The sequence below is a fragment of the Columba livia genome, chromosome 2 (assembly GCF_036013475.1).
Source record: "Columba livia isolate bColLiv1 breed racing homer chromosome 2, bColLiv1.pat.W.v2, whole genome shotgun sequence".
Lineage (NCBI taxonomy): Eukaryota > Metazoa > Chordata > Aves > Columbiformes > Columbidae > Columba > Columba livia.
This window is the reverse complement of record NC_088603.1, coordinates 4862471-4886824: the sequence shown is the minus strand read 5'-3', so window position 1 is coordinate 4886824 and position 24354 is coordinate 4862471. Positions and strand designations below refer to the sequence as shown.

The 24354-nt window shown below is 39.0% G+C and overlaps 1 protein-coding gene across 1 annotated transcript in view; it reads left to right on the top strand.

Moving 5' to 3' along the window:
- Positions 1-23659, top strand: part of MINDY4 (MINDY lysine 48 deubiquitinase 4) — an 80804-nt gene extending 57145 nt beyond the window's left edge. Inside the window, exons 16-18 of the mRNA XM_005512416.4 lie at positions 10274-10454; positions 15645-15717; positions 20112-23659. Of these exons, the coding sequence (XP_005512473.2) occupies positions 10274-10454; positions 15645-15717; positions 20112-20160 (303 nt within the window). The 3' untranslated portion in view covers positions 20161-23659. The remainder of the gene's footprint in view (positions 1-10273; positions 10455-15644; positions 15718-20111) is intronic.
- The last annotated feature ends 695 nt before the right edge of the window (positions 23660-24354 follow it).

The window sequence follows — 24354 nt, the reverse complement described above, 5'->3', positions numbered from 1 at the left end:
CAAGCTGGGCTAAAAGTAAATTAGCTTCCGTGGCTAGTTCAACTCCATGTCCTTTTCTATAAAAAATGTAGCACTTAAAACCTCAAAAATGACTGTGCATCACTGTGGCATTTTTTTCCATTCTCTAGTAAGGAAAATGACTTTTAAGTAACAAAATGGCAAGCGAGGTCAGTGCAGGTAGCAGATATATTTCTTTCCCATCTGCCGTCTAAAGGGAAAATACAAAATCACCCAGAGAATCAGACACTGCCTTCCACTTATTCTGCAAATTATTCAGTGGATGGGATCTGTTTGTTCTACTACTGTGCTCTCGCATGGGATCTGTTTTCCAAGCCAATGACTTAATCAGTTACAGAAACTCCAGGAGATGTAGTTTCCTTTTTTTCAGTCTACACTATTTAGCCGTCTGATGCAAATTGTCTTGTTTTTTATTAAGAACATCTGTGAGTGCTCCGCATTTCAGTGCGTACGTCTTGATGCATTCTGCAACGCCTTAGGGCAAAAGTCAGATTCTGGTGGTCTTTGGGCTCACATCTGGGGAGTCTCCACTGTGGTTTCAGCATGATGGGCCAGATTCTGATTTCTGTTAGCAAAGGTACAAGTTTAGAACAATTCAGAAAAAGTAAAGGTCACGGGTAGTCTGCAGTAGTGGAACGGAGAATAGCATTTGCCTCTAAGTCTTTCAAAGTGACTCTTTTCTTCCTCTCAGTGTTTTGGTAAGTGGATGCAGCATCCAATTACATTGTGGCTATGAGGATGGCAACTACAACCAGTAATGGAAAAGGACTGTCATTTTTGATCATGTGGGTTGGTTTTTTTTGTTTCAAGGAGTAAGAAAATCCTGAGCGTGACATACAGTGAATCATAGACATTTGAGTTGGAAAACTCCTTTTAGGTCATATCCAGGCAATTTCTCAGGGGATAATTCAGGATATTTTTATATCCTGTTATATAGTAGTCTTTCTTTTAAAAATCCTTATCCATAAATTTTCTGCCTTTTTGTTCTGATGGCCATTTATTATTTAATTGTAGTGATCTTACCTTTTTTCTCAAATGTCTCAACTTTAAAATGTGAGGAAGTGCAAATACAGATTGGTAGATACCTCAAATGTGTAGATTTTAATATCTAATACACAGCTTGTGCTTTGAATATGCTAATATTAAATCTGACTGCTCATTTACTCAGTTTCCTCTAATTACCATTCTTACTTCTAATCCAACCCACCCCATAAACCATTCATCCCCATCCGCTAGACATTTGCAAGCTGATGTAAGAGTTCCTCCCTTTTTCATCAGAATATCCTGTCCAAAGCTTATTATTGTTGCTCTACTCTAAACTTCTTCCAAGTTACCAATGTATTTAGGAAGCTATATGCAAGATATCAGGCTAGACGAAGTAAATCCACATGGAGAAAGGTTTCTAGACCATTTTACCTTCTTTGTCTAATATGTGGTGTGTTTGTATATAATCCACAATTTCCTTGGCATATCTTCTGAGTTGAAAATATCATGAGGGTGTGAGAACTAAATTAATCCATCAAACTTCAACAGGAGCAAATCAAAACAAAATGATCAGTCCCATTTTCTTCAGTGGTTGCCTGAAGAATCCCTCTGTCACTGATCCATTGATCTCATTCAGTGGGTCATGTGTTATTTTTACTGATTAGAAAAATGTGTGCTTCATGTAATTGGCCTGGAATTGTTAATATCTAAGCATCACTTGTAGTCCTAACATATCACCACACTCAGTATATTTTTTTGTAGTGTAATTACTTGTCACAAATTGTTTCACAATGACAAATGGGTTAATTCAATCAATTTCATATGCAAATATTTAGTTTCATTGTGAGAGTCTGTATTGCAAAGCAAAAAAGCTGAAAGTCCAATTCTGTTACTTTTCAGTAGGCAAGTTAAGCGTCTTTGGATTTCTTTGTGCTAAAGCCATATTTAGGCTGTATTCCATTTGATCTCACACATTTAACTAAGAAGCCTGAGTTATGGTTTCCTGGGATTTCTTTAGAGCTCTTAAACAAAAGAAAAATTTCCAAAAGCTGATCAGTCCACATAAAATTGATACAGGTTTTCCTCTGTTTGCCGGGCTGCAGCATACAGCAGTTTAGCAGCAATCTCATGGGAACCAAATCATTTCTGCAGCAGGGACAAGACCTCAGAGTAAGGGGTGAGGAACAGAAGCGGGCAGGGCCATTTATAGCAGTCGTGAGTGAGAAATTCCCTGCATTTGAGTCAGAGTCTTTGGCCTAAATGCCACACTAAAATTACAAGGCAAAAAGCTTTGAATGATGAAATACTCTTTTCAAAACTTATTGCACGTTAAAAGCAGGAACAGATGGAAACAGATGTTCCTCATATTTATACCAGATCACTTAAGAGACTAACAGTGGCAAAAGGGAAAAATAATCTGCCTTGTCATCTGAAAAATTGAAAAGATGCTACTATTACCATGATTATAATCAAAATTATAATAACAATAGCAATCATAACATATAATATTGATATGTCATTTCCTACTAATCAATCTGTGCTTTGCAATAGAAGCAAGTGTCATTTTGATTTTATGGGCCGGGGGGGTAACAGATCACAGTATCACAGTATGTTTGGGATTGGAAGGCACCTCAAAAGATCATCTAGTCCAATCCCCCTGCTGGAGCAGGAACGCCTAGGTGAGGTTACACAGGAACAAGTCCAGGCGGGTTGGAATGTCTCCAGAGAAGGAGACTCCACAACCTCCCTGGGCAGCCTGGTCCAGTGCTCTGTCACCCTTACTGAGAAGAAGTTTTTTCTCAAATTTAAGTGGAACCTCTTGTGTTCCAGCTTGATCCCATTACCCCTTGTCCTGTCATTGTTTGCCACCGAGAAGAGCCTAGCTCCATCCTCATGACACTCACCCTTTATATATTTATAAGCATTAATAAGGTCACCCCTCAGTCTCCTCTTCTCCAAACTAAAGAGACCCAGCTCAGCTCCCTCAGCCTTTCTTCATAAGGGAGGTGCTCCACTCCCTTAATCATCTTTATTGCCCTACGCTGGACCCTTTCCAGCAGTTCCCTGTCCTTCTTGAACTGAGGGGCCCAGAACTGGACACAATATTCCAGATGTGGTCTCACCAGGGCGGAGTAGAGGGGAAGGAGGACCTCTCTCCATCTACTAACCACTCCCCTTGTAATACACCCAAGCATGCCATTGGCCTTCCTGGCCACAAGGGCACAGTGCTGGCTCATGGTCATCCTGTTGTGCACCAGGACCCCCAGGTCCCTTTCCCCTACACTGCTCTCTAATATGTAATTTCCCAACCTATACTGGAACCTGGGGTTGTTCCTGCCCAGATGCAGGACTCTAAACTTTCCATTGTTAAATTTCATTAGGTTATTCCCCGCCCAATTCTCCAGCCTGTCCAGGTCTCTGGATGGCAGCACAGCCTTCTGGCGTGTCAGCCACTCCTCCCAGCTTAGTGTCATTGGCAAACTTGCTGATAGTACACTCTATTCCCTCGTCCAAATCGTTAATGAATATATTGAATAGTATTGGCCCCAGTACTGACCCCTGAGGCGCTCCACTAGATACTGGCCTCCAACTGGACTCCGCACCATTGACTACCACTCTCTGGCTTCTCTCCTTAAGCCAGTTTGCAACCCACCTCACTACTCTATTGTCCAGACCACACCTCCTCAACTTAGCTGTGATGAACAAAAGTCCAAGTGCTTACCTAAATAAGTCATCCAGTGAGCTGGTGTCTGTACTGGGAAGAGAGAACAGATCTTCTGAATCTTTCCTTCTGTGTTAGTATGATACTTACTGGCTGGTGAATTTGGCCATCCTTCAGAAATGCTTTTTGAAACCACTTTGGGTATGTGCTGTTGTACATGAATTAATGGAAGTATTCAAGGTTACTTGTTTCTTTTGAACCTTGACTCTGATTCTTTGCCTTCACTGATTCTCTCCTGCTTTTAACTTCTCCTGCTACAGTAGTTAAACCTCCAAACACCTGACCTCCCAAACTCACCCTACTCTTGATTCTTGTCAATGTCCAAGTCTCTGCCCGAGCTGTCAGCATTTCAGGATACCAATGCTCTTTAGTTTTTGCATTTCTGAAAATGAAAAAAGAACATGGCATTGACAAAGAAGTTACACTCATTTTTCCTGTTTCCTTTCAAAAAGAGAGAGAAACATAAATAAACAGAATTTATTCATTAAAATTCCACAGATGGGAAATATTATCTTTGGTCCTTTTGATAAAACCAGCATGCTCTGTGCTATAACAAGACCTACTTGAATTATTAAATTCAGCACACGTACTCCATCTTCTGGCACCTCACCTGTTTATTTGCCTTGTGGAAAGTCCTTCCTGTAACCTTCTTCGCTGGGAAATATGTCTGTTAAACAGGCTCCTTCCCCAGTCAGATAGGCTGGATTTAAGCCAGGTCATTGGTGGGGTTGCAGAGGGGGAGGTTTAGAAAGAGGTTTTTTAACCATCTCGTTTAAGAAAACAACAAGAAAAATACACATGTGTAAAATAGAACCTGGTGGTTGGTTTTAATTTCCCACTTATTTTTCAGTAATGGCCGTGCAGTAGATATCACGTCATGTAGATGTGAGCGCCACTATGGGCAAAAAAACGTGATACATACAAGATTGACTGAAATAAGGCTGACAAAGCATTGGCCATTTAAAAAGATCTGTATTTCATTCCTTGTTTTTACATCTCTCTTTCTAGCCTGGAATTGAAATATTCTTTAATGAAGTCCTATTGTCCTCTTACTTATCCATGGACAGTTATTTTCCCAGAGGCCAGTCACTGTTGCTGGATATTGCCATTGCTTTCTTGTCAACGTCCTTCCAAATAAAACAGAACCACAGAGTTTTTATTTAAGACAATAAGAATAACAAACCCCACATGTTTAAAAGAAATCTGCATGCTTTGCAAACACACAAACCAGAAAATGGTAAGTCAAATATTTTCCATGTGTCTAGATTATCAATACCTGCATTTGGACCTGGATTTTTCCCATCTGACTTTAGGTCCTTCACAGACTGAAAATCCTCTGTGTAAGAGTCCAGCACTTTATAGCTGATGAACAGGGGGTCTAAATTTCTGACCTGTCAATACCCATCTCTGCCTTCTTTGATTTTATAGACAGTCAAAGCCTAGGGGCCAACCTAAGTTAGAGGGCCTAGAAATAGATGCTGACGAGTTAAGTGGACTGAATCTTGACGTTTGCCATCAAAGTAACACACTGAAATGAATTATAAACTCCTTCATGTGTATGGAGGGAATGGTAAAGTGCTGAAGTCTGAGTGAGGGTCTGAATCTCCCTCCACATTTCTTCACTTGATGGGACATAACAGAAAAGCAGCAGAATGGGACAAAGATAAAGATCCTGAGGGTATCTGGTGCTCTGATACCTATTTACTGCTATCTTCTTTTATCTTGTGGCACCCTCAGAGAACTTTAGTCAAAAGCCAGTGCTTTCCAGGAGTCCTTTCTTTGGTTTGATAGTTCTGGGATTGGACACACATCTCTTTCTATTCTTCCTCATTAATGTTGCTCCTTTTTTCACCCCAATTCATAATCAGAAAGACTTCCTTTTCTGCAACAAAAGGTCTTCAAAGCTTCAGAGAAATTATCTAGGGTTCCTGTGTAACAGTAGTGTTTTCTATGACAATTTATAAATATCTGACTAAAACCTCTTCAATTTCTGCCTAACCTGGCATAGTCATTAAATTCTGCATGCTCTGAATGTTAGATCTTGTGAGCATTAATTTTCTTTTTCATAATCTGAAATAAAGTACAGAACAATGGCAATAACTTTGCCCACACAGTGTCCCTTAACTATATGCAAATATAATAATAATGAGGCTGGCTTGCTGTTTTAATGGTGCTGGTGGAATTGGTGAACTGAGTCACCCAAGGGCTATTGCAAGGGTATCTGTTTTTACACCACTGACACATCAGTTTTAACACTGTTGGAACATTGTTTAATTTTAATTCAGTAAAGGTCATTGCAATTGCAGGGGGAAAACATTGACAATAGGCTGTGGGCTGTAACTGTGAAAGCTTTGTGTAATTATCCTTTTTTCTATCAATCCTATTGGATTCAGTGCAAGCAGCTATTACTCAGTTTGACAGAACCCAGACCTCTCTGGAATCGCATGGGTCTCAGTTCTGCACTCTATGATTACTTTAGAAAATAAGCATCTGTAACAGTTGTATTCAGCCAAACAAACATAAAGCAAGAAATGTGTGAATACAATTTTAATTTTTAAAAAATGAAGCCCAACAAGCAAGTAAGTGAAATTATATTAAGTGATAACAAAACTCCTGAAGGGAGATGTCATCACATTAGCTATATCCAGTGATCCCCTTGGTTTTGATATAATCTTTTCTTCTTTGAATCATGGTCACTGCATAGGAGTGATAACACAATGTTTGTTTCTGTTCAAGGTAAATTGTGTGATGGAGTCCAAGAAACAGCGAATTTTGGTTATAATTCTTACTTTTTTCTTTTAGTATACATATGGCAAAAGACAGCCTTGTTCAATGAGCATATGAAATCTCAGTAGTGAAGTACCATACACTCATTCTGGCAGATATATTGGAATAATTCTCCAGTAATAAATATTTGTCTGTAGATTTGATTTCACCATTGTGCGAATACACACTAAAGTCAGATGTGGAAAAAGACCACCCGTAGTGTTGAAAATGAGCCCTTTGAAGGTGCTTGGTTTTGAAAGGGCGACATTTTCCAAATATGAGAATTGTGTCCCTGAAATTTATGAGCATTCTTAAGGGATTTCTAAGGGAGAGGATTAGGTTAGTGAAGTCTCCATAGAAACAGAAAACATGCAGCATGAAAAGATGCCTAATTCATTCCCTCCTTACATTTTTTTTTTCTGAAGATTAATGAGCATGTTTGAAAACAAATATTTGAATAGTAATGCACTATTTTTAATGCATTATGATTTTGCAAGCAGAAAAGAAGAAAAAATATCCTTTTTATGTTCTGAAAAGTAGAAATACAACCGTTGAGCCCTTAACAAAAATAATAATATTATTTAATAATATAGATTCAAGTCACATACCCCTGATTTACTTTTGGAAGTCAGAGCCAGCATTCATAGGGCATTAAACAACAGCTGGAAAGAAGGGCCTCATTCTCTGGCAAGCCCTTTTTGGATGACTTTGAAGGGTTTCCTGAGGAGTCAGAACACTGGGTGTTCATGCTTGTTCTTCTCTGTCCTGCTTCAAGGTCCTGTTATATTCCAGGATCACTACCAGCGACCAACCTGGCCAGGCAATGGAAGAAGCACTCAGCAGGTGGACCAGTTAAATCAGGACATCCTTTTAGTCCACTCAACAATTGATGGTTGAAGAAGTGAGCAAAGGAATCCTCACAATGAGGATTGTCCTTACTTTGCCAGTAGCGTAGATGCTTATTTTATTTTGCAGAAAAACTCTAGACATATTTTGGGGAACACTATTGGAAAGGGAAGTTTCTTATAGGAAGTCTAGACAAAGTAATATGTTTAGGGAGAGGAAAGAATTTTAGCTTTGTAGATAGAAAACCTTCCAGGCTGCTTGAACTTAAAACTGGAGTGTCGGAACAACCTGAAGTATCTGGAGAACCAGAAGCTGCTGGAAGGTGATAATAGTGGGATGGAGTCAGCAGTAGTTTTGGGGAGAAACAAACCTGCAGTGATCAACCAACAGCTGGAACGCAACTTGAAATTAGAGGCAGCAGCTAATCTTCAACCAGTATAACTGATGCAACTGAAATGAACATTTTTTCCATTTTATGGGAGATGAGGATTTGACCTGCAATGTTTTTATGCTCTCCTTATTGTCTTAAAGTTCATACCCTCACCTTCTTCAGCAAGCATTTTAATTAAAAACTATACGTAACTGGAAAATGTTCCTACAGACCTTGCTCATCTGAACAATTTATTCTAACTTTAATAGGACTGTTCATGTGAGTAAGAATGGGAGTGAATGTGTGCTTTGAAACAGCTTTCTATCTCTCTCATCTTGTTTTGCCAAATGTTGTTTGATGAAGCTTGGGTGTTACTTTAGCAGACATATGTGGGAAAAACACGTTTTTAGGAGAAGACTAGCTGTTCCTTTTTGGCTTTGATCAATCTGCGTATTAAAATATGCATGTCTGTGAGACCGAATCTTTTCATCCATATCCCTCTAATTTGCCGTCTTTTGTTGCATCTGCGTATTTCCCTTTTGATAACTCTGTTATGAGTATTTTTGTAAGCTTGTAACAAAATTTCTTTACTTCTAAGCCAAGAATTCACATAAAAAGCAAAACTGTTGTATAAAAGGCCTGTCTTAAATAGATATTAGCAAAGTAATGAGTCAGGGAACAGTTACTTAATAGCTAGAGACTTGTTATCTAACATCAGAAGTAATTCTCATTAGGGAAGATAATTGATTTTGCACTCATATAACATTTCAAATATAAATTCTAAATCTTAGTAATAATAATAAAAAACAACACACTCTCCTTATCATTTAGGATACTGCTTAGATTTTTAATTATAACAGCATGTATTATATGTTGGTTTCTGCCTTTTATCAGTGTATTAGGTGACATTTGCACTGGTGTCCCCAAGGTGGAGAACTGAGGACTGCACTGTAGAATCTGTGTCTGTCAATCTATACCTGGAAAACATGTATAAGGTTTTTTCTGTTAAAAGTCTTCCAGTTTCCACTAGCACCTACCACACGTGCTGAAGCATCATTTAAATCTGATAGTGGTAAAGGTAGCAATAGGTAGAGATGATTTCTGTAGATTACTTGCATATTACTACACAAACCTCTTCAGAACTACTTGAGCCCCTAAATCAGCAAAATTTCTTTGATCCATGTGTCTATATTATGGAGACAGAAACTAATCAAGTGTACCTCTGGACACATATTTACACACTTGGCTGCCATTCCTTGTTTTGCAGATCGATAGCACACCAGCAGTGCATCATCTCTTTAGCAAAGGATACATAAATCCGGGGATAGAATAAAGATGGTTATATATAACATCCTGCATAATAGTGATTGTGTCTACCAGAATAATAAGCGCAGCTGTAGGCAGAAACATTCCACTGAAAACAGAAAGTTCTATTTTGGTTTTTAATTTACCAAAAATACAAAACCCAACAATTCAATGTGGGGAAAAAAAACAGTATTATTTTGAACTTAAAACACAGCTTTCAATGACAGCAATATAGCTAATATATGTATCTGTTGTAGCTAAATGTTAAAATCTTAGCTCAAAGAAATAAGATATCTTTGCTACATTAAGCAACTTAATCACTATTTTTACTCTGTTATTTACTACTCAAGTGGCTTTAAAGTAGATGCAGGCAATAGGAGGATGGGATCTGTCTCAGAACACGTTAGATTGAGGTGAAGAAAATAATACAAGATATTCACTGACATCAGGACATGCAGGAAACTTCCAGGACTCATTTTGTATCAGCATCTATTACATTTCAAAACCATAGAGACACTCTCCCAGGTATTAAAGCACACGTATGTCTGCCTTAAAGCAAAAATTCCATGAGAAATACTATATATGTGCTTACATATACTTAAACCTGGCCTCAATCTATTGCTGAACTTGAACCTTAAAGACTATGGGGTGAAGCAGCAGAAAAAAAGTTATAAAAATGATCAAAACAAGTGCTTCTGTTATTGCTTTCTTCCAGTAGATGAAAATATTTTATATATCTGGACTATGAAGCTAGAAGAAGATGCTAAAGTGAAGGGAATGTATTATATTCTTAAGTCAAGAAAATATTTTTGGCTCAGTTTAGTTGCCCACACGGGGGTGTCTCATGTCATCTAAGATCCTATGAAGTCTCTTGCTTGGCTCCCAGGCACTGTTGCATAAGAGCACGGTCTCCTATTGACCTAGTGTAGGATTCCTGACCTGCATCCACTGTGGTTTGATAGCTATTGCAGAGGAGAGAGCTCCTTTTGTTTCAGATCATCTGGTATGTGATCTTTTTACTCTGAGGATACTACAGCTGGATTTCACTAACTGCCTATAACTCAAGGACAAATATTTGCTTTATATGTTCTGTGACTTACCAGAGCTATCCTGGTCTGTTTGATGAGCAGTATACAATGAGCCATCATTAATGTTTGCAGACTGTAATAAATAGGTGATCTTATACATCTCATGTTTTCCATAATGATTCGTTTCTCCCTCTACCCCTCATGATGTCCTAATGTTTTGTATCTTTCTTTTAGGTTGGCTGTTACTTGAAAACCCCTAAATATCCCATTTGGTTGGTATGCAGTGAAAGCCACTTCAGTGTGCTGTTTTGTTTGGAGAAGGATTTACTAGGTGACTGGAAAACAGAGCGGAGATTTGATCTGTATTATTATGATGGCTTGGCCAACCAGGAAGAAGAAATACGGTTAACGGTTGGTATGTATGACTCAGTAACTCTGCGTTTTGTCTCTGGTGGTGGCAACAGCATGGCATCAGAAAGAATAATCCAATAATACAAGCAACGATGATCTCAGCCATTAAATAGGATATGTGTGTCTGTTTCCTAATTTCCATAATTAATTTTGGTGATTAATTGGGAAATTAGATTTCACAAGGAAATTCTGAGGATAAGTTCTTGAAAGTGTTGAAAGTGAGCATGTTCTGCTTTATACAGACTGGTAGACGTTTCAGTAACACTGATTTCCAAGGAGCGGATTGTGATCTGGCTGATTCATGCTCCCAGGACTATAACTCATATTTAACTACTCCCACCCTCCTTCACATCTCACATCATTTCTACAGACAGATAGTGCAAGTCTCTTGTTCCACAACCCTGCATGCCTGTAGTAAAATGAGCAGAGAGGGTGAGGAAGCACGAAATCCTTGCCTACAAAACCAGCTACTTCAGAAGAGAGCAGGAATCTGCTAACAGAATCTAGTCCCTTTATGTGCTTGTCAGCATACCTGGAAACACGGGCATGCAAAAGATCTGACTTGTTAAACTCATTCTTTCAGGAAATCATGCCAAGTTATGTGCCTGCTTTTACAGTAATCGCATATTTCTCCAACTCAAGGGCATGTAGACAAGGAGTATTCTGGTGCTTAGAGAGCTCTACTTATTGCCATATTAAGATACTCTTGACCACTAAATTCTTATTTGCTAATAATATACTACTTATCTTTTGTTTTCTTTCATTCAATATATTTATACAATCTAATCAAATTCCTTTTCAATCTTAAGGAGCCACAGTACTGTTATCCACTCCTTAAAAATAAGCTGTCTATATTCTTGTTTGAACCTACATTCTGGTTCTTGAACAGGATGAGTTATACATAGGTATTGTATGTTCTAATTGAGTCAATGTGGTAAAGCTGTTTGTATGGTAGGAGTGCTGGGGCCTTTAGCATCTCACAAGGTTTGGTAGTGAGTTCAATTGTCTTTCTGCCTGTTATTTATCCTCTTATTTTAACTGAAATCCCTGTCATTCTATTGAAGTGATCACATTATATATTATCTCAAAAAACTGCTTAACCTTTCCAGGACTATAGTTGCCAACTGATTCCCACATGGTCTGTCCCAGATAGAAGATAATTTGTAAGTGACAGATGATGTAGTTCAGCATAGGACTAGAGAGATCATGACACATTTTTTCTGTTGTGTTGTACCATGTAACATACAGTCCAAACCAGGTGTCCTTATCTATCTTTTCAACATTAATAAATCAGGAATCTTTCCAAAATCCACAGCTACCAAGCACTCTGAGAACCCTGGATGAGAAGGTTCTCCGAGTCTGTATAAATATCCCTGTTTACTGTTCAACCTGTCATGGCATATCTCTATATTTCTCCTTAAAGACTAAACTTGCATTGAACGGTAAATACCTTTTTCTTGTGGCTATAGCCTCTTCCAGGCATGTGTCCTAGTAAATCTTTTGTTATCTGTGAAATTCTAAAAAAGGCTGAGAAATGCAAATAATTTCAACATTCCAAGCAAACACTTTCCTACTTCTGGCTGTACAGTAATCCTTTGTTAGGTCAGGACAAAAACTGGAATTACTTTACATCCAAAAGGTAACATTGATCATGCATCTCAACCATGTATACAGTACCAGATGGAAATCTCAGAAGGATAAGTATTACTGGTATTTCCATTATGGAAAAACGAAGAAGCTGTGATAGTTAGGCACTGTTGTCTAAGGATACAATAGCAGCTTCTGTGTACTGCACAGACACATCTCACTGGTGCTGGTTAGCAAAGTTTGCTTTTCACTAGCACCAAGGTAAATTCCTTGAAGTGGGAATCTTGTTTATAGTTAGGAAGATTACAATCAAGGTGAGATTTCAGGAATAAATTACACTGGGCAAGAAAGGTGAAAAAGACAGAAAGAAATTACATTTTAGAGGTACTATCAATGGACACTTTATATTGAGAATTTGCCCTTCCTCTCATGCTCATAACTATTTGCTAAAATGTAGACAAGAAATATGGAGTCTCTTTGTAAAAGCAGGCAACGCCTGCTAGTGAATACAACACAGAACACTATCCTAAATACATAAAGGTTCTTCAGTCCTTTCCATTGGGGTAGGAATTTCTGATAGGCAGGAAAGGAAACAAGGCTGTGTATCTAAATTAATAACCTTCTCCAATTTGCTCTTCTTTTGTCAACTGTTTAGGGAGTGAGTGGAGATTCTGGGATTTTTGGTGGTTTTCACAGGGAGCACTTGTATGAAAGAGTGTGTTGTAGTGCTCAGAGAGACAATGCTCCTTCTTTCTAATATATACAGTTAACACCTTAATATTTACCATATATTTTCTCCAACTGAAGATGCAGGGAATTTTTGTACAATCTGTTTTAATAAATCATTCTCATATCTTCAACCCAATGTCCTTTTAAAAATGTTTTCAAAAAGCAGCTGAATAATTGCTGAGAGGAATGTAACTGAATTTCTCAGACGATTCTGCCAGTCATATGAACCATCCTCAGCTGCTTTGCAGAGCCCACAAAAGGCAGGGCAAAAAGTGGAATTAGCAGAGATCCAGATCGTGGAGGCAGCTTCTAGGGAAGGCTGGTATGTTGATTATGACTCTTTCATAACAGTTTTTTTCTTGCACCGTTAAGATGAGATTGTGCCACTGTACAAAAGTCTTCTGGAAAAGTAATTAATAAAGCATCCCTTCCTAAGGTTGCCATTTAAATTATGAGTACTATCACTTCTGTGAGTGATTGTCTGTACAGATTCCACTTTTCTGAACCTGTACTGATCATATCTCCGGAACAGAAAGTTTTCTGTAACTGTGGCGGCACTCAGTTTCTCCCTATGTTTAGCTTATGATATAAGGGAAGATATAAGAGATCATATTCACATCCTTTTTGTTGGTGATGACTCCAAGATGGAAGAGAGTAACTTCAATATTTCTTGCTCCACGTGAGCTGTATGAAACACTTTAACACAGTTTGTTAACTAACTTGGCTAATTGTTCCTTGCCTACTCCTGTAGGATACACCTTTAGTCATACTTTTTTTTTTCTTTTGTATGAAAAACCTCCATTCAAACCTTCTTGATGGAAGAACAGAAGCCTAAAAATGACTACATTCAGCAAGCTGGCAATGACTGGGAAAGGCAGCCAAGCCATATGTCTGTCCTCCTACCAGTACTACCACCAGGACAGTGGTTGGTTGTTCTTGCTATGAGAAGATCCAGAACATCGATATCAGGATTTCCTACAGGGATCGAAATACTGTAGGACACCTCTAATAAACTGTTATAAACTCTTCAATATTAGGATAAAAGACACCCTTTGAAACTTCAAAGATTCCTGTGTACCTCTAAGTTCCCAAGGATATAAAAGTAAACCACGAGTATTTCATGTGCTTGTAAATACTGTCCAATTCCTACTGCTCCAGCCCTTACAGTCATTTAGAGTTTTCTCCACGTATTTATACTGACTAGATCAGCAGCCAAGGGAGAGACAGGTTCTCTCTATGACACAAGGAAGCCAGATATCACTGGGACTGGCAGCTATGAATTTAAGAGCAATTGCCTCCCATCCTGTCTGCACCAGTCTCACTGAAGCAGATCCGTATCCTACACCCCATCTTGGCATCGTTTGTTGCTCACAACCTGCCTGTTGGCTGGATGACAGACAGAAAAGAAGAAAAAGAACAAACCCCCTGATCTACTGTGGTTTAAAGTATTTTACTCCAAAACAGGAAGCAGCTGAGCAGACTGACATCCAAGCTGGTCGCAGGATGTTTTTTCCCTGGGAAGTTCAGTGACTACTTTCGCTGTTGACAGATCCCGTGTCTGAGACACCGATCTCTCTGTTTGCCCCGGAACAGTGCAATTGCCTCTCTGTCCAAAAGGAATGCTCAGAGCCTATGGCAGCTCTCTTATATCTAACACAACTCAGTCTTCCCTGCCTGTGTGCTGCTTTCTTGACAGTCAAGGGACAATCTTCTTTTCCAGGGTGAAAGAATCTTAACCCAGTTTGGACTGGACTTGGGCTTTTATACTCAACTACTGCTGTCCTTATTATTTGAGGAATGAAAATTGCTTTATTGATAATTGTGACATCAATTGCACAAGAAAAACTTCATGACAAGCCTCCAGTATATTCTCTCACCTTCTCATCCATGTTTTGCTTGAAACTGTCTAAATTTTAGTAAACTGACATAGGTCAGGGCATGAGTTTGCACACTGCCCACAATCATTCTTACTGTTAAGTAGTCAGCACAATTCTGGGCAAGCTTCTGACCCAGAATATCTAATACTGGGCACTGTCTGGTGATCATTTCCAACAACAAGTTTGCATTCAGTTACTTTCTTTCAACCTTTAGCTTGCCATCACATGAACAGGCAGTAGACCCACGAGCTAAAAGGGTTTAAGAGATGGCAAAGAGGTGAGTGCCAGACTGTCCACTCTAAGGTCAGCCATAAGGCCCATGACAACCAATGGCAGGACAAAGGGTAATGGGTTCAAACCGAAACACAAGAGGTTCCACTTAAATTTGAGAAGAAACTTCTTCTCAGTAAGGGTAACAGAACACTGGACCAGGCTGTCCAGGGAGGTTGTGGAGTCTCCTTCTCTGCAGACATTCAAACCCGCCTGGACACCTTCCTGTGTAACCTCATCTCGGTGTTCCTGCTCCATGGGGGGATTGCACTGGATGAGCTTTCCAGGTCCCTTCCAACCCCTGACATTCTGTGATTCCATGACTCTGTGATATTTTCAAAGAGCTGTAGTTGTGGTATCTACTCTGGGCATTCCTGGTCCTGTCTAGGGCCACTTGGTTCCAGTGTGGGAACGAGATGTTGTTCAAGTGTCAGTGATGCTCATCTTCCAGGGTATTTCAATCACAAACCCGCCTGGACATGTTCCTGTGCGACCTCACTTAGGCGTTCCTGCTCCAGGAGGGGGATTGAACTAGATAATCTTTTGAGGTCCCTTCCAATCCCAAATATACTGTGATACTGTGATATGTGCCTAATGTAGTCTAGAAGATTTACAATGTGAGTGTTCACCCATTGCTTTAATGGGTGGAGTTCCTACAAGCTACTGTGGTATTCTATATGAACAGAGACGTAACCCAGCCACTAATTATTATATCTGATATGTCTCTGCAGACACGGCTCAGATGTGCACTGAAGATAAAGAAAATGATCTCACTCCTCCACTTGAGCACTGTATTAGGACCAAGTAAGTGAAACTACAGTTTTTGATCCAGATATATACAGTTATTGACATAAAGGATATATGTAAAGCTGGAATGTGGGAAAAAATATTGCAGCAAGTAATCTTACAAAATTACTGCTTAAAAATCAGAAAGGATCTGAATAAGCCAAGCTGTGGTACTTTGTATTACACATTTAAGTGTGTGTTATTGTAGTTAACATCAAACTGGCTAAGATGTTCACTTCATTCTTAAAGGAACCTTCATTACATGATGAAGAGCTGATTGAGCCAAATTCAGTTTGAGAGCACAACTTGATTTCCATAGATATAAATTTAAATTTCCGAAAGTGATTGATTCATATTGCAGAGGTATGGTGAGAAAAGGAAAAGATTTCTTCTATTTTCATCAGTGTTCTCTGAAAAATATGTTTGGACTGAGGTACTTGGATACCGTTCTCGATGCATGAAGGCCTGTCATCCATGGTCTCAGTTTTCTCAAACATGCCATGTGTCTATGAGCAGCACAGAGTTGCTTAAGATCACAGAACAGTGTGTTTTGTGAAATCATTCTTTACAGTTCTTGGGTCACGTTCTCTCCTTAAATACAAGGACAGTTCCTGCCATGTTAGGATTTTCACGACCATTTTCAGCTTCTATGCAATTTATCCAAGTCATACTGAACTTAAGGAGAACATTTTCAATTTAGTGATACATGAAAGAAGCAAAATGGAGAAATTTACTTGGGCAGAAAAATCAACTTTATATCAACTCCATCAGCATGACTTCTAAAGCTGTTTTCTGAATATCTTTGGAGCTATTGTCAAAGACCGTAGCATTTGTCAAATCAGCCAGACAAGCAGCTTCAGATTTCTCTTGTAATTTCCCTCCTATTATTGCCACAATTTGTCCTGTAAAAAAACACCAAAAAAAATAAGGCAAATGGCATGAAACAGTGTGTTCATGCAGGGCTGCCATTATAAAGTTACAGAAAACTAGAAGAGGCATCCTGTAACGTGACAGCAGTGACATTAGTCCAGGCTTCCCGCACATGTCGACTGTATTGATTCCTTTGATTCCTCTGCTCCACTGACACATAAGCATGGCTAAATACTAAAATAAATAATACGTAGCCTCAGAAACCCACACACGGCGTGTAAATAATGCATGCAACTACTTAAAATTGCTCTTAGAACATCTTGCATTCCTGGCATTTTATCAAAGTAATAGGTTTTTTTGTGATTGTGAGGTTTGTTTATTTTAAATTCCCTGCTTTGATCTACTGGAGAAGTAAATTACCAGCAAATTCCAGTGTCAATTTATTTTGTTTGTACCCTTCTCTGGGCCTGTCTGATTTACTCTGATCAGTCTGGTTCCTTGTTTTCAGTGTTCTCCATTTGTTTTGAGGGTATTTATTTAAGCATGGCCTTGCTGCTGAAGGTTTTTTGTGTTATATTTTTCCTTTTTGTTATAAGAAGCTTTTCTTTCAACTATGAAACAGTATGTAAGGAAAAGTAAAACCAAACCAAACTAACCAGTATTTTAACAAATTGGGAGATAAAAAAAGAAATGTTTTCTATTGTACATGCATAGAAAACAGTCCTAAACTAATTTTTAGTAAAGCAAGCAAGTTAGCAAAGAGCTATGACTTATTTTGACAAAACATGCATGATGAGGCTTCTTATCAAACCTTTCTCATCAAAAAATGCAGGAGAATTGCTTAGGCAGTGTGGAGAATTTCACAGTCTGAACAATCAGAACTGCTAAGTGTTGTTTCCAAATGTTGGTGGGAGTTTTTCCTTTCATTCACATGATTCAGTTCTGTTTTAATCCCTGAAAAGCCTTACCCATTGTTTACCCCAGTACCTGAACACCACCATCCTGCGATGCATTGCATTATATGCCTAACATCTGTCTGCTGTTTGTTCCCTTATCCTCTCCCAAAGGGAAAACTGCATATGTAATAGACTGTTTCTGTATTTAGGTTTTTTCATTATTATTATTATTATCAGAGGAGAAGGGTTGTTTTGTTTCTGCAGGACAGGGAAGCTCATGTTCTTAGTCCCTATTCTACAAAATGTCAGAAGAGCAAGATTTGAGGTTAGAGCAGGTAACACCTCAGACGGGTAGAACCTGCAGGGTCCCAGACACAGAGTCAGTACAAGTACATGTGATTTTATCGTGCCTTTCAGCCCTAGACATCTGTAGAAGCAGCCAGATTCTGACCAAGAGATGTCTGGAATGTGCATCCCTGGGTTGTTTGGGAGGTGCCGTGCAGACGTCTTGTCCCATTCTCCCCTGAAGAATACTCTTATATCACAGTCACGATCCTCAGCATCTCTTTGCACCGGCGGAAATAACTTCTATTAGCTCTGCCTGAGGGCAATAAAACTTTGATCTGATATTTTAATCCAAATTCAGTGGTATATTTTGTTAACCCTCTAGCATCAGCTTTCCTCTGTGGTAGTGGGGCTGTGTGACACATTAGTTCATCTGTTTGGCTTTGAAGTGAGACGTCCAGTGGAAATTTAGTGACTAAGAACAGAGGATTGGCATTTCATCCTGAGTTATTGGTGCGCTCTAAAACAATACCAAATGATTATTACAGGAGATAGATACACTCTGAATGTTATTCCAGACTGAGCATTGTTCAGGGTTTTAACTAGTTCCTCTTGGGTTCCCATTAAATGCATGGCCCTTGGGTGAGGTTGCAGTTGAACCAAATGCATGAAATGTGTTTGCTAATCTGGTAAATTATAACTGAATCAGCAGTTACCATCTGGGTTCCATTTGAATTTCACTGTGGTGGGATAGTTTAGGGAAATGATCACACTGAATTGTCCAGAAAGTTTTATTTCTGTCTGAAAAGAAAAGACTTGTTCATCAAGATAAGGGATGATTTGATGGCATCACCTGAAAAATCTGGAAAAAAAAATAAAATCAGAAGGTGGCAATTTCGCTTCTTACTTTCAATGATTTGTTCTGGGGCTGGTATTCTGAATCTCTGGCTCTCACCATTGGCAAATGCCAGACTAGGTCAAGTATCCCCAGCTAGAACATATTCTGTTTTTAGCTTAAGATGTGAGGCATCACAGTTGTGTACCCCTACTAAGTCCTGGGATGGGGAAAGTCTGTCTGTAGTTTGGTGTTTGTTTGTTTGTTTTAATTTTGATTTTCCAATAAAATAAAATTAAAAGAAAGGAAGGAAAGATTTCACAGCAGGCCTCAGATGGTCACTTCCTTTGAGACTTTGCGCTGAATACAGCATGAATTCAACTTTTGGTTTTGTTTTACACTTAATTGACTTGCTCAGCAGAAGGACTGAGCTGCCATACCCTTGCTGACACATTCTTTCCTCGGTGACAGGAAGAATGTGGCACTCTGGCAACTCGCTGTTGTCTCCACCCCCTCACCAACATCTTACTCCTGTGCACATGCACTCTGAGACAGATTTTCAAACTGAATGGAAATACTTGACACTGGGAATGCAATAGGGTAGTTCTCAGAAGATACGGACCATGAACTTCTGAACGTGAGCAATACCACAGATAAGGGTGCAATTCATGCAGTGAATGACTCTGACTGTACATTAAGTTGCCTCACTTCAACCCAATGAGCTCACTGGAGAGTATCATCCTGCTTTACCAACTCCTGGTTCAGATCTTTGTCTTGTGCTGTGATTGGAAGACATATTTTGATGCCAAATGCAGGACTGATTCCTTCTTTGCATTCAGGGTTGGACACATTCCTGCAGTGGGCAGCTGCAGCCAATGCAGAAACAGGAATTAAAAGCATAGAAGGTTTTTGTGTGTGGACTCATTTGGAAACACTGTTCTCAGTAGACATCGCACATGTTATTCTGAAGAAGGAATGAGGGCAGAGAAAAAAGAAAAACCTTTGCATAAGAAAAGCAAAACATTGCCATTAAAGTGAACCCCTGAATACTTCAAAGGCACCAAGGTCAGGAGCAAAAATTGCTCCTAAATGAAATGATCCAGTCTAAGGGTGAGTCACAGAGTTCCTAATCAGAGGCCTGCCTATACAGGAGTGTGCAGATTGTCTAGTACCAGCTGAGACTGAGCGTTCTGGTTATTTAGAGTTAATTCTGTACCCATCTTGGGGCTTCCCTACAGCCTTTGCAACACAAAAGTACTTGTTCTAAATCAGCAGCTGCTGCTGAGGACTCTGTTGCCTAGAAGCGATTGGAGGAAGGGTAAGGGAATTGGCCTCCAAACTTGGGCATCTAAAATCAGGGAGCAAAAGTACCTCACTTCCATTCCTTTCTGTCTGAGATGTGATTTGTTACCTGAAATGAGTCCATCCTACTTTCCATGAAGTTTGCCTGGTGGTTGGGTGGTGTTGGGTTACCTTTCCAATGACACGATTACCTGATGGATGTAAATGATTGCTTTCATTTATAGGTGGCAAGGAGCTGCTATTGACTGGAATGGCACAGAACCAATCTTGTGACTGACCTGACCTGCACTGACTGAATTAGCACATTCCTATTCCCACCAATACAGGAAACAGGGCAAGAGTTCTGCAGTTTATGATGAGGAAGAACGACATGTTTTGCAGGGTGGAAGAGTTTCACCTCAATCACCTCGTGCTTCAGATATTTGCTTATAATATAAACAACACTTACGTAAATTCCTTGTCACTGCCTTTAACATACAGCTTCTGAGAGCAGACTGAGTTCCCACCACCAAACCAAGGTTACAGATGAATCAGCGAAGTTGTCAACGTCCCCTTGAGGTCTCTTTCTGGATCCACTCTGTATCCTGCAATTGTTTCAAAAAATCTGATAAAAGACGCTGAACCCAGATTTCTGTCCCTGTTCATGCCTTCTCCATGCTGCCTAATTCTTCACCTACAAAACTCAAGTGCCAGTATAAGATATCATCCAATAAATCTATGTTCACTACTTTACTTGATATTAGTAAGTCTCATTTTGCACTGAACAGATTGGTAACCATATGGCCTTTCGGATAAAGTCTGACCTATACAAGTTTTTTGTTATGTCATAATATTTGCAGTAAGGATTGTGGTTTTGTGTTACCAGAATAATAACACTAGTACATTCCTTATACTGAGTGCAATTGGTGTGTGACAGTGCCTCATACTAATGTAGCTCATTTTTCTTTCTGGATGGGAGACAGCTGTATCAGTGTCTTTACATTTATACTATGGCAACTACTTATGTACTAGGGTTTATTTACACCAAAGTAATAGATAGGATCTGTGGTTTGCTTCTTCATAATTACCACAAAACAGAAGAGTTGTTAGGTTTGAAATTTAAATGGTGCCTATCTGTGACAGATATCATTTTTCATTATTAAATAAAGTGCATGTACTGAAATGATGCACTGTGAAGATGTATCACAAGGTACTGAAACAGCAGTTTGTGTTCTGAAATGAATTCTTTAAGTGACATATTTTGGCAACACTTTACCCTAATTGGAACAAGTTACTGAACTGAAGATTGGAAAAAATGGCTTGGAAAAAAAGGCGGATAAATGGTGTTTCTAGAATTATTTCTCTCTCTTGAGAGTGAGTATTTCATGAGAATTTAATAAAGAACTTCTACTTTCTGATATTTTTCATAGCACATTCTTCCTAGTCAGTACGCAAACTCCTCCGAGTCCTGATAAACTAGTTGCTCTTTCCAAAATCAATTTCCAACAAGAATGCAACGTCCTAATATGTGTGTAGTGTGGACATACCAAGCTCGCTATGCAAATGCAAATCTCGGGGATTTAGCGCTTGAGCTACATTTGGAAACCAACCTGAATATAAGCCATAACGGAGTACCAGAAAGGTTTAGATAGTCTTCGAATGAACATCTGTCTCCCACTTTGCTTTCCATTCACGTCGAACTGTCTGTATGCAGTGAAGCATCTCAGAGTTGCAGCTATTTTAATTTTACTTAATTCAGTGTAATGTAATTTGGTTCAGATCAGATAGGCAAAGTTCTTTAAATTTTGTGAGATTAAGATCTCCCATTCAGCCTCTGAGGTAGAAACCACATCAGATTTGAGGTCATTCCTGACTCTACTGCAGGGATCTTACATGGCCTTTGGCAAACCCTTTAATCCCTGTGTATATAGGGATATGTTTGCACTGTCAGTTATAGGTGGACTCAACACTGCCTTTAAGATACTCTCATCTTCAATTCTTCAAGCACTGCAGATTCCCCTGGGAGAGCTTTGCTCAGTGTGAGCTTCAGTGTTTCTGGGAGTGGGCGATTCCACTCAAAGATCCCAGATCCAAAACCTTTGTTCCTCTTGAAGTTTCTATAACCTACAGTCTACACTTTATTTCATGAAGCAAATGTAGTTTGATTTCCCCACTACCTCACAGGGCATCTATAACATAAAATAAGACTTTTTGCAGAATGCATTTGAACAGAAAATAGTGTAGAGATGAAAAACGGGGAAAGATTTTTGGAACCAGGTTTAAGAAAAAATTCCTTTCTAAATTTTCCAGTCAGGCAAATGTGCACCATTTACTTTAAAGCATTGGTTTTACTTTAAATCACTGCTTTAAAGTATGTCAGTTTGGAGATAACCTTCCACTCCCTGATAGAAGGGCAGCAAAGATAAGCATTCATGTGGGGAAGAAGGGAGCTGCTTTGTGACAGGCGAGATTTCATCTGGCTAAAATATGGATAACTACAGTGCAGACGTTGTTCAAAGGAGCTGTTCTCCTCTGTTCAGAGAGGAGATATCAGGGTGTGATGTATCTTTGCTTTAGGATGAGAAGAACTACGCTCCAGACTGTGGGATGGTAAGTATAAAGGGAGCCCAAGAGTATCACCTCAAATGGGTTTCACCCATGAAGATGGGTGAAGGATTTTTCAGGGTATAAGAAAGAGTATAGATTAGTGCACATGGCTTGGAAATAGATTGTGGTTTATGGTTTATTTTAGAGAATAAATGACATCGAGGATTGGCCCTGAACTCTGACCTTCTTTTTAAACAGGCTCCAAAGAACTTTGAGGCTTCTTCCTCACTGGTGATGTAGAGTATTTTTGTTGAAACTTAGTTTCAGTGACAATAGTATCTCAGAGATACAGATCTTTCTTACCCATTATCTGTAATTATGTTTACGAGCATTTGCTCTGCAAAGCCCACCTGTTGCCTATTTAAGATTAAACAACTCCAGATTCACCTGTGTTCTCACCCACAAATGAAATAAAGCACTTGGATCACTTCAACAAGCAAACACCTGTGTAGGGTAATTCCACCAAGCCTGGTGGAGCCTGAAACCAGCATGTTGAACAGCAATGCCCTTACTCAGCAAGAGAGGCGGCTGCTGAGATTTGCTAGCACATTCTTCCGTAAGAAGGAAATGTGCAACCAAAACGTTCATTAAGATCTCATTCTTCTGCAGAAAAATGACAGAGCATTACCTTGGTCACTGTCTCCATCAAGAAGACTTGCATATTTTCATTTGACATAAAGCACCAGAATTTATTTTGCTTGAGACTTTAAAGGGATTTTTAAGTCAATCAGATAAGGCAATGCAAAATGTTATACAGCAATGCAAAAACATTTGCACAGATCAGTGTAGAATCGTATCCTGTTCCAGCAGCATGCATGTATTTTTTTAATTATGTTTTCCTCTTCATTGTTTCTCATTTTCACTGCCCAATGAATGTGACTTCCTGAGATAAACAAAGCAGCAACTGTTTGATTACCGAGCGTGAAAAGACACCAGTGACATTGGCACTTGGTCTGCATGATGTCTTAATTTAATTCTCTTTTCCTCTGTGGCATAAATAAATGTACTCTCTGCTGAAAATTGATCCCATAGCTAACAACAGACATGGCATATTGTGTTAGTAGATTAATATCTAAGCAGAGGCACTGTTTTGGTAAGGTGTCATATGTCACCTTTGTACAAAATGTATGTATATTTAACTTTGTCTTGTACAGAATGTCCCTTAAAAATAAAACATTTAAAGCAATGTTAGTAGCAACACCTCTCATTTTTAAAATAATTCATTTGTTAGTGGAAATTATTCCGGGATATTAGAGTGTATGTGTTTCATGGGCCTCATCAGGTCAGTGGAATAATAACTACAGGTAAACCTTCTCTTATTTGAGAGGAACCATAGTGGTGTTTGTTTTTCTACATATCTGCCCTTATGCTGGTCAAATCTGGGAAAACTTTGAGATATGAAGACTATCATGAATGAATCTCTGCTGTCACTATGTGTTTTGTTCCGAGGTAGAGTAAATACAACCGCTTGAGTCTGTTGATTTTCAAGTCTTCTCTTTTCTGAGGCAGTTTTGTTTTTGTTTTTGTTCCTGATCTATCTAATGGGCTCATTTGAAATGACAGGAAATGGTCACTTCAGAAATCAGAGAAAAGCTGAAGAGCTTGGAAAGATGACACAGCCAAAACCTGATTTTTAAGAAGTGATGACTGGCTTGGGGGCTCTAAATATTTAGTTGCTGAGAAGTACTTGAAGAAGGCACAATTTTCTGGGGGTGGTTGGGACCTTAATTAAATCACGAGGACCTCAAATCACTGAAAATGCTGGTACCAATCTTTCGAAGGCTTAAAATAATCAGTTCTTCGAAGTGTCTACATGAATTTGGGTATGTTTACAAAAATGTAATGTGACACAAAATACAGATTTATATTATTTTGGTAACT